The sequence below is a fragment of the Helianthus annuus genome, chromosome 10 (genome assembly GCF_002127325.2).
Source record: "Helianthus annuus cultivar XRQ/B chromosome 10, HanXRQr2.0-SUNRISE, whole genome shotgun sequence".
NCBI lineage: Eukaryota > Viridiplantae > Streptophyta > Magnoliopsida > Asterales > Asteraceae > Helianthus > Helianthus annuus.
In genome coordinates, this window is record NC_035442.2 from 139,337,296 (window position 1) to 139,349,131 (window position 11,836).

Consider the following 11,836-nt stretch of genomic DNA (forward strand, 5'->3'; position numbering starts at 1 on the left):
TGAAAAAAGTATGTTTTGAAGTGATGTACAGTTGTGTTTCTTTCTACTTGATTAATACAATTATCAAACCCATACATAGTAATCAATGTGTGGAAGAATAGTACTTCTTTACTTATTATGTAGCAAAAAAATTTGGTTAGTGCACTTTGATATATTTGATTAATTAGCACAGTTTTAAAGTGATCTCTGTTGAGTCATTTAGGCATACGATTATGTGTAACTTGTACATGTTCATTGTTTTACCTATAAGAATCGAAGCTTTTTATCAACTTATTCATGGTTATTGGCGTGTCTGAAAGGGACTGTGGGGGATTAGTAGTCCGTTAAATATACTTTCATAAAGAAAAAGGTGATGCATGGATCAAAGTAACGTATGAAACATGTTTGAAAATGAACATACGAAATCCAAAACATTAAGGATAGTTAAATCCTAGCTACACAAAAGAAAAGTTAGGCAGATAGGTTCTCGATCAGTCGCTCGATGCTCGATTTCTTATTGTTCATGGTGCAGTCAAGAATCGATCTGTATGCTTTATAAGAAAGATCGTGGTTATTGCGGTGTCGTTATATTTATGTGAAAGGAAAAAATTAATGAATCCAAGGATGTTTGAAAATGAGCACATGAAATGTTATACATAAAAGGAAAGGTAGCAAGATAGGTCAAGAATTCAGAAATGGTTAATTGTGGATCATACATGAAACAAGCTAATATATGATTCATGTTAGCTTCCTTATCAAAATAGGTTCTAATTATTACGTTGAAGTATTAATTTTTATTTCGAGATATACAAAACATTCATTAATTCTTGGTTAAACTCTAATTTCAACAAAAAGAATGAAATGCTTGGTTTATGTCGTTTAGCTAGAGGTTACATTTATCAACACTTAAACATAGTTTTTTTTTATTGAACGAAAAAGATTGGCTTGTGTTGATAAACTGACCAGCTCACAATGAGCTAAAACCCGGCAGGATTAAACATAGTTATTTAGTACCAAAATCCAAAGAGGCTCTTAATAATAAAACCTATTCTTTAATTAATTAATTAATTTTTTCAACTATTGAAAATAGAATAAGTCGTATGTGTTAAAATCAAATACAAAGTCTAATAAGTTCATGTGTAATCATAAAGCCCTTTTGAGGGCGTTATGCGCAGTGGCGGATCCAGGAATATTTTTCACTGGGTTCACTTTTTTAGATACTCCAATTTCATGTAACCGAACATAAAGAATTTCGGGTCGGTTCGATGGTTCGGATCGGGTAAGGTTCATCACATAATAAAAGTACGATACAACGATGAAAAGAAAATCGTCATTAGAAATTTAAAAACACAATATAAAATACGATAGTCTTTACAAATAAAAAAACTACCTAAAGTTGTTGACGACGGGTTTTCATCTTTTGAAAACGTTGCATTACACTCTCAACGGAAACTTGTTGTAAGAACTCATTTTCAATGTAACAAATGCAAGAATCGTTCATGTATCCATCACCCATTCTATTACGCAATTCTGTCTTCACAAGCTTCATTGAAGAAAAACTCCTTTCAACACTAGCCGTTGCAACCGGTAAAACTAGTGACAACTTTATTAAACGATAGACCAACTGATACTCAATGTGTTTCCTTGTTTCCACCATCCTTTTGGCAAGATCACTAACCCCATTCAGGTTATCAAACCGACTATCTCTTTTCATATTAGAAATGTAGTGGCCGAGTTCATCGATAAGCTTATCTTTTTCATCAAAAGTAAAATCATACGGATACATTTCGGCCAACTTTAGCAAGTTTAGTTTATTAAAGGAACTAAAATTATCACGCGGGCTCAAAGAACTCATACACGTAAGCAAGTTAGTGGTTACCTCGTTAAAACGGTTTCCAAGCTCTTGAATTTGCATGTCGAGAACCGTGTTGAAATTATTGACCACAAAATGATGACGATTGGTGATATTGGTCTTTCTTCTTCTGTTTTTCGGGTCAACATGCTCATCTTCCATGTTAATCATCTCAATATCATACTTGTCACAAAAGGATGTGACATCTTTTAAAAGTGAGTCAAAGCCTTCAAGTCGATACCTTTGTAATTCTTCTTTGGTTGATCTAACCAACTCAACTGCATTCAAAATATCTTGATTCTTTCTTTGAAGAGCGACACACAATAAGTTAGTAACTCCCAAGATATGTTTCATCAAATGTAAATAAAATACAAACTTGAAACTTTTCATGTATAATTGAAGTCCATTTGCTTGAGTTTTGTGAATTGGTTCCCATGCCGAAGTTTCTATATATTCAAGCACTTCAATAACACAAGGATATAAGGTAAGCAAACGAAGAAGTGTTTTTTCGTGAGAGCTCCAACGTGTATCTCCGGGTCTTGTAAGTGCCATTTCTTGATTATTTCCACTTCCGATTACAACTTCCGGATTCAATGCCAAAAGCTCTCTTTGACTTTCTCTTAGCAAATCTATTCATTTGCACGATGCACCAACAACATTTATTAAATCTGTTATTTCCTTAAAAAATCTACAAATTTCAAGATGCTTGTTTGCAAGGGCCACAACAACAAGTTGAAGTTGGTGGGCAAAACAATGAACATAATATGCCGAAGAATTTTCTTTCAAAATCAAAGTTTTCAAACCATTAAACTCACCGGACATGTTGCTTGCACCGTCATATCCTTGGCCTCTAACCCTACCCAAATTTAAATTGCGGTGAGCAAATAATTCATCAATTGCAGATTTAAGAGATAAAGCGGTTGTTTCCATAACATGAACTACACCAATATATCGCTCCTTCACAAATCCTAATTTATCAACAAATCTCAAAACCACGGCCATTTGTTCCTTTTTAGAAATATCCCTCGATTCATCAACTAATAAAGAAAAGACATCATCACCAAGCTCTTCAAATATCATCTTTAACACTTCTTCTGCAAAACAATTACAAATGTCTTTTTGTATTGATGGAGCCGTCATTTGGCAATTCTTCGGAGCATTACTTAATATATACTTTGCAATTTCTTCATTTATTTGTGCGAACAATTTTAAAAACTCTATGAAATGTCCTCTATATAAGGATGCTTCAGATTCATCATGACCCCGAAAAGGTAATCCGCCATTCAACAATCCTTTAGCGAGTATAACCGAAGTACTTAATCGGATTCTATATTCTTTGTTTTGCTCGGGTTTTTTTTGAACCGCTGGTATAGATTGGGCTTCTTTAAGTAAGTCTTCTCCTTTTTGAACCGCCCTGTTGTGAAAACTATTGCTTTTACCAACATGAATTTCGAATCTTTCTTCTTTCCTATGCCAACATTGTACCCCCTCACTCGCAAATGCATCTTTTTGTCCACTTTCTTTGAATAAGTAACAATGTAAGCAATACACTCTATCCGCTTTGACACTATATTCCAACCAATTTCCATGCTTTTCTGTGTACCATTTTGGATTGAACCGTCTTAACTTATCACTATTACCAATAAGTGTTTGTGGAAAATCTGTTTTTTTCCCTTTCGGTTGACATGGACCTCGAAGCAAATATGTTCGTCTAATTTCATCTTTTTGACTAGGGTGATAAGATGAAATTGGTTTCCTTTCGGAAGGATCCCACGGAAGATCATCCAAAACGATTTTCAAGGGTTTACTAGTTGAAGACGACGATTCAATGTTAGGTGGTGGTTGCCTTTGAAAGAAACTTGAAATATTCTTCTGCATAACTGATAATGCCTAAATACCAAACAAATTCAATATTAACTCTCAGCATCAATATTAACTTAAAAACCACTTAATCGAACTGTTCTGTAATCAAGTAAGCAACATTAACTTAAAAACCACTTAATCAAGTAAGCAATATCAACAGAACAGATGAAACCCAATTTTTAAACCCAATTTTTATTAAAAACTACTTAATGGAATTTTTAAACCCAATTTTTAAACCCACTGTTAACTTAAAACCCCAATTTTTAAACCCAATTTTTATGTAATCAAGTAATCAACAGATGAAAGCTGTACATCAAGTAATCAATCGAGTAATCAATCGAACTGAGATGATGATAATCAATTAATTCGTATAAAACAAAGAGATATAAAGTTAAAACTAACTCTAAAACTAACCGGAAATCGAACTGAGATGATGATAATCAGGAGCCGGAGCCGGAGCCGGAGCCGGCGGAGCAGCCGGAGCCGGAGGAGGGCGGAGGCCGGAGGCCGGAGGCGGACTGGTGGCGGAGATAATGCTGTTCGTTGCTGCCTGCTGCTGTTCGAGTGTTCGCTTGTTTGTGTATTTCAGTATTTGTGCGGCGTATGTTTTACAATATAACCCTAAATGGGTTTTAATGTTTTTATTAGTTTAAAGAAAAAAAAAACTAAAAGAGAATTAAAAAAAAACCGGACTAAAATATATGCAGTGGCGAGATTCGAACCCGGGTGGGTTAGGAAGAAAAGCGAGATTATAACCAGTGGAACCAAGGCCTTTTATGTTTATGGGTTCCTTTTATAATATACTTATGGGTTCCTTTTCAGCTTCTTATATATATTTACACTAAAAATTAAAAAAAGACTGGGTTCCCGGGAACCCGTAATTTACACGTAAGTCCGCCCCTGGTTATGCGACAAGTGGCGAAATGTGTAAGAGAGGGGCGTTATATGGCTTTATACCACAAGAGGGTGTAGTGGTAAGGGAGTTATATAACCCATTCCATTATACATATGTATGTATATATATATATGTATGAGTGGGCGGAAGCATTGTGGAGAAGATGGCGCCGCAAATATCATCATGGGAGAAGGATTTGCCCACCCCATAGCGCCCGCCGTAGTGGTGTTGTCGGCGCTATGGGGGCGCCATGGTTGGATTTGCCGTGAGGTCGTGCCCCATTACACAAGGTCTAAAAATAAGAAGTCGTAAAAAAAGGTTTTAAATAGACTCCAGTTGACCTCATTCAAGAGGCATTGGAACCCTCTTATCGAACTCTACGATATGATCTTTTAGGTTTTCACTTCTGGATTTATACTTTGGGTATGTTTGGCATGGAGCTTTTAAGGGCTTTTAAGAGCTTCTAGCTTTAAGCTTTTATGAAAAAACTCATACTCAATAAAAAGCCTTGTTTGGTTGAAGGAGTTTGAAGCTTTTAGGTTAGGAGCTTGAAGCTTTTCGTTGAACGCGTCTACTAGTAGCGTTTAGAAGGAGCTACAAACTTTTAGGGAAAAATGACTATTTTAACCTCTAAAGATAATAAACTTTTTAATGCACAAACTTTTTAAATTTTTCGTTATGTCCATTCTGGTTATTTTATATATTCTATTAAAAGCTCTAGCTACTCTGCCAAACACCAAATATATCTTAAAAGCTACAGCTACTAGCTCTCAGCCACAACTACCAGCTACCAGCTTCCAGCCACCAGCTACTTTTGCCAACCATACCCTTTGTAGATTTTAGAATTTTGTTTATATCATCGTGTCTTTTTATTTACCATTGTGTTATTTTTATATTTGCGTTATTGTGTCCTTTTTACAATTTATTGTGTCTTTTTTCCTCAACATTGTATTATATTTTTCAGGATTGTGTTATATTTTGCTCGACATTAGGTTATATTTTACGATCCATTAGGTTGCTAGAATCAACTAGCATAAGAAACAATAACATATATGAAAATATATGCATGCAAGAAAAGATGGGAAACTAACTAATAATAATACAAAAAAAGAGACTAATCAAAACTAAAAGTACATCATATATAGAGCCAAAATTTAATTAACTAATGACGAAAAGATGGGAAGCTAATCTATTATATATAATAAATGTGTTAATTTTTGCTGATGTGGCAGCTTTTTAGAGCTTCTCACACTGGGTTTTGGCGGGAAACTCATCGGGTCTAGAAATTGCACGCGGAGCCTGATTGTTTTAGTAACCGACCCATGTATTCGGATCTATTATAAAATCCATTTAAAACCTAAATTCCCACATTCGTGTCTCTGTTCTTTCATTTTTCTGCCGTCATCTACCAAAACCCTAATGGATCCTTCGTCGCTACTTGAACCACACTATACAAACTGCAGGTATCAATTTTCTATCATTAATCTTGATTTCTTTTTAAGTTTATTTGAGAATCCATATTTGTTTCAAAGTTTATTTGAAGAGAGAAACAGAAATTAACATCAAAATTCATCATAATCTTCGTCTGTTCATCTTCGCCTTTTGTTTTAGAGAGTGAAAGTAAGGATTTGTAGTGAGAGAAATTCCAGAAATCGAACTCCGGTGAAAATACGAATCTCCGGCGAACCGGATCAAAGCTACAGTGAAAATCCGAATCTCCAGGTATGTTTCATCGAAAATCAATATGATTCATTACAACTATGTTTCATCAAAAATCAATGTAAAGTTTAGGGTTTCTCCTGGTCTTAGGAAGGTGGTGGTTTAATGACACAATGAAAGGTCGACGGCTAGGGTTCCACCAGCGCATAAATCATCCAGGATTTTATCTACTTTTTCGATTAAATCCAGGTGTGTTTTCCTTTTGTTTGGTTTGATCTGATCTTTGTTTTTATTGTAATTTTTCTTCGATTATGTTTTCATGTTTGATGGTTTATCCTTTTTTTTGGCCTTATTTTGCATATACATACTCTATCTTCATTCTTCGATTTCTTCAACAGTAGCTAACATATTATGATTGCTGTGATTTATTAATTTCATTGATTTCAGGGTTTTGAAGATATTAGTTGTTTTTGTGATTTCAATGTTATTAGGATTTAGGAATGTATTAGGTGTATTTGTTTCCGGTTTTGCATCATTTATCATCATTTTTTTAAGAAATTAGATTTTGTTTGTTTTGTTTTATAACAAAGTTGTTTGGATGATATATTGTTATCTGTCAGTGCAATAGTAATTTTGCGTATTTGAGTTTTGTCATATATGATTAAAATTTGAAATACTATTCTTATTATTTATATTTATACTTGCACTCGAATTACATCTTTCAATTCAACAATGATTTTAAATAAATTTCAATTATCTTTTAATGCATTATTATCATTGAATACTTTCCTTCTTAACAAGTCGTTTTCAATACACATTTTGACTCATTTTGAATTCCAAGAACACATATCTAAGAATCAGGAAAGTTGTATTAATTAGAATAGATAATTTAAAACTATATTCCACTTTCTAAATTATGTTAATTTTCTTCAATTTAAATTAGAACATCCTTTCCTTTAGTTATATAAATCAATCAATTTCAATTATATATTAAAACACAAATCTACGTATTACTAGACTCATTTTGAATTCCAAGAACACATATCTAAGAATTAGGAAAGTTGTATTAATTAGAAAAATCGGTATGCATGTACTTGTGTTTATGTTTGTTATTCTTTTTTAACGATTTTCTTAAATTTGTTTCTTATTATTTATATTTTTGGATCTCGCCCATAAATCATACTTACGTATAAGTTTTGATTAAGATTCTCATAAAAATATGTTTTAACTGGACATGTTTTGATTTTTATATATATTTTTTGAGGATTTGATGGGAGGACTTGATTCCTTGAATCTCAAAGAGATTTGGAGTTTAGAGCAACAAACTGATACAAGTCTATAACACATAAGATTAAGAAAGGTATGTTGCATCTTCTTCATTTCTTTTCATGCACTTATATGCTAAGTAGTGAAACTATATATATAATATTGTTAAAATCGATGATACTGAGTGCTTATTTGACCCTATTGATTTGCCGATTTTTAAACGATTTCTCATTGTTATATCATGGGAGAATATGATACTGAGTGCTTATTTGAAGTTATATCATGGGAGAATATGATACACATTTTTTACAATGCAGACCAACATGGTTGATGGATAGCAAGAAATTGCAACAATGAGTACAAGTATCCGAGGCTTGCTAAAGGTACGGGTTATAATAAGTCCATTTGTATTTTTTTAATGTGTTTTTTCAAAATATTGCTTGGATAAAGAAAAGTGTTTATGGTGAAATAAGTTGTTTTAGTAAACAGTTTAAGAATGCTTGGTTGATTTAAAATGGCAACGTTACCCTTTAAGTTAAATTAACTGTTATTAGTAATAAGCGGATTTTTGCATCTGCTTATACACAAGTGGAAAAATTATGACTCCTTTGACCCGTATCATTTTTAGCCAAAATTCTTAAATTTTACCCTTTTGACCCGTTAGCTATTTTGATACAAACCAAACCGACCCATTTATGTACCTTTTATTATTGGATCGTGGTGTATCCAATCGAAAATCGTAAACGTACCGGAACGTGTCAAAAATATGAATCTAAGAGCGCTGGGATCATAGTCACCTGGATCAAGGTATGCTCCGGTACACAGAACAAAAAACAGGTGCGCGGTACGTCCATTTTTAATATTCGGTACAAGGGGGTCACCAAATGGTCCAAAAGTGTATTTTTAATGCATAAATTCCCCAAATTATTTTCAGCAAAACAAATGAATAATTTGGGTTTTGCTATTCTCCTGTTCTTTTTAAATACAGTTTATTTAGTTTGATTTGTCATAAGAAAGTTAATTGCAAAAATACAGTTTCATGTTAATTATTTTTGTTTGTAGATAAAGAAATTGTATATCTTATGATTTATTCTTATTTGTAAGATAAATAAGGTGCTCTTTAAATAGAATAAGTCAGCTTATACCCAAAGGGTCACATGTGTCATCTAACCAGAAGTTGTAAATGTTTGGTTTTAGTTCAATAAGGTGATCGTTGAATGTTATTTATTACATTATTGAGTTTAGTGACTATTTCATTATCGAATTCGGTATAAGATCTATGTTTTGGATTATCTGTTTTGTTTTGGATTATTGTTTAAATAACAATAAACAATAAAAAGACAAACTGGAATAACAATTCGAATTTGTCCTATGTTCTTGTCTAGACTCAAGTATGTGCAATTGTGTCATTGAGATTAAACACATAGTGTTTAATTCACTCAATGTTGGCTCTGATACCAACCTGTCACACCCCGATTTCCACGTGTCTCACCGGTGGGCCCGGTGGGGGATTACCGTGACGTAGTTGGCAACAATATAGTCAAACCACACAATATATGAATGCACAGCGGAAGCATAAAGATAATTATATTTCAACCATTGTTTGTAATATCAAGTGTATTACGAATAGTCGAAAAGTATCCACAGGGGATCAAATAAAAATATAAGTATTGTTCAACAGACGAAGGCATCTTAAGCTTGCGAGACTCTTTATGATGCTTAAGGAGAATATCCAGCCAATTACGCATAGTACCTGCATTTAGTCTTTTTGGGAAAATACGTCAGTTTACACTGGTAAATACATTCAACCGACACTTTTGAAAAATGTTTATTAAAATTGATTTGAATGCTCTAGGCACAAACTCTTTTATAACTCGGGAGAATTATTTAAATATATAATCTTGTGAACGAATTACATGTTCCTTATGCGTTCAGTAGCCCGGATCAAGTCCGGGTTAAAGATCAATAGACACACCACAGCGACTATTTATGCACTGACGAGTGTACGCCTACACTCCGCGCTTAGGTCGTGGCCATTTTGTAAAATGATGCCAGGGATATCCGGGACATGGTCATTAACCCCCCCAAAGGCTTTTAAGTAACAAGACTGTTTAAACGAGCCGATCAAATTTATTCAATTACCAACTCAAGGTGGAGAATTTGATGCTCGATCAAGCGGTATGCTATATACCGTAACCCAAGCCCGTATAACGGAAAATAAGTTAAAAGTATTTACCTTTGAAAGTATAAATCCTTAATCGAAATAAATTGCAGATATCTTTTACTGGTCTCCTATTCTGGAATGAAGGTTTAAAATAACCTATTAGAATCCTAACGGGTCTTTAATTTAGCCGTAGCTTAGACCGGTCAGTTTCAACGGATAGTTACGGTTTAATCGCGTGAAAGGCGAAAACCGAGAATGGAATGTGATTTGGACCCAACAAGGTTGAAGACTTGTTTTATATGGGTATAATAATCACACTCTGGATTTTGGGGTCAAAACAATATGGTTTGACCCGTTTCGGCTAGTTTATGTAAACTAGTTACATAAGCCGAACCGTGCGCGCAAAAGGCGCAACGGGTAACCGTAAGAGTCCTACACTGGTTTCCTAAGTCAATATGCCTTAAAGAGGTTGTGGTATCAGTAGGATACCTTCCATAATGCCCGTAACGAGTTTAAATTCATATTATGCCCCGTAGGGGTATTTCGGTCTTTTTAAAGATTATAAAAGAGGTTTCTGATTTCTACAGGAAATCTGAGTTTCCCGAACAGTTTATAAAGTCCAAAATACTTTATTTATTATTTAAAATCAGTGGCAACTGGAATCGGGTTAAAAGACCTTGTAGAACTCAAGTTATGGCCGAAAAGGGTATATTCGGTAACTACCGAACCGATGCCATAACCGTAGGTTATGAGCAGGTTAAAAATAATTAAAAATCTTTAAAAATCTCAAAATATTATTTTACATCAGTGTGTAAAAGGTTTGGTGTCGAAATCTGGGTTTAGATAGGCGTTATGCTAATTACGCTATTAAATTACTAAAGTTTCCGTAATTTGCGCTATTTAGCATAACTCCTATTCTGGACCTTGGATTGACGTGAAATTTTATGGACATGCTTAGAAATCAGTAACTAAGGTTATGGTTCTTTCACATGTCCGAAATTCTCGTTTTAATTTAAAAAGGGCGTCACGGTCAACTTTTAAGCATTTAATGGAAAGGTGTAAAAGACTCGGACAAACAACGAACCGGTCACAGAGGGTTATACTATCATGTAACCTGGTCCTAAGAGAGTCCTAAGGCATATCTAAATCAAACTTTAACGGGTCAGAACTGAAGTCAAAGCAAAGTCAAAGCTTTTGCGACTTTCGGCTCCGAACCGGGTCAAAACAGTAAATGGTCGGATCAAACAAGCTTAGACTAGTTAATATACTTATTATCATGTTTTATGAGTGTTTAAACAGGTTACATATCACCTACATCACAGATTATGCATGGAATCGCAAAATAGCATTTCTGTTGACTTTTTCTAAGCACGTTTGACTCGACATTCGGACTAGTTAGAGTGGGAATCAGAGGGTGCCCTTTTAGGGGTTTAAAGCCCACATGATTACCATCATATAACTATCTTTGATTTGATAAATCACTGGTAAATACATTCAACCGACACTTTTGAAAAATGTTTATTAAAATTGATTTGAATGCTCTAGGCACAAACTCTTTTATAACTCGGGAGAATTATTTAAATATATAATCTTGTGAACGAATTACATGTTCCTTATGCGTTCAGTAGCCCGGATCAAGTCCGGGTTAAAGATCAATAGACACACCACAGCGACTATTTATGCACTGACGAGTGTACGCCTACACTCCGCGCTTAGGTCGTGGCCATTTTGTAAAATGATGCCAGGGATATCCGGGACATGGTCATTAACCCCCCAAAGGCTTTTAAGTAACAAGACTGTTTAAACGAGCCGATCAAATTTATTCAATTACCAACTCAAGGTGGAGAATTTGATGCTCGATCAAGCGGTATGCTATATACCGTAACCCAAGCCCGTATAACGGAAAATAAGTTAAAAGTATTTACCTTTGAAAGTATAAATCCTTAATCGAAATAAATTGCAGATATCTTTTACTGGTCTCCTATTCTGGAATGAAGGTTTAAAATAACCTATTAGAATCCTAACGGGTCTTTAATTTAGCCGTAGCTTAGACCGGTCAGTTTCAACGGATAGTTACGGTTTAATCGCGTGAAAGGCGAAAACCGAGAATGGAATGTGATTTGGACCCAACAAGGTTGAAGACTTGTTTTATATGGGT

The 11,836-nt window shown here is 34.3% G+C and overlaps 2 protein-coding genes across 2 annotated transcripts; both read right to left on the minus strand.

Moving 5' to 3' along the window:
• Positions 1–1,369: 1,369 nt before the first annotated feature.
• LOC110882537 lies at positions 1,370–2,383 on the minus strand. The gene has a single exon (XM_022130529.2). The coding sequence runs from the start codon at positions 2,381–2,383 to the stop codon at positions 1,370–1,372; it is 1,014 nt and encodes a 337-aa protein (XP_021986221.2).
• Positions 2,001–4,244, minus strand: LOC118483090 (zinc finger MYM-type protein 1-like). The gene is made up of 2 exons (XM_035978652.1): positions 4,109–4,244; positions 2,001–3,721 (listed from the first exon to the last, which is right to left on the minus strand). Exon 2 carries the CDS (start codon positions 3,707–3,709, stop codon positions 2,465–2,467), a length of 1,245 nt encoding a protein of 414 aa, XP_035834545.1. The 5' UTR covers positions 3,710–3,721; positions 4,109–4,244; the 3' UTR covers positions 2,001–2,464.
• Between the last annotated feature and the right edge of the window lie 7,592 nt (positions 4,245–11,836).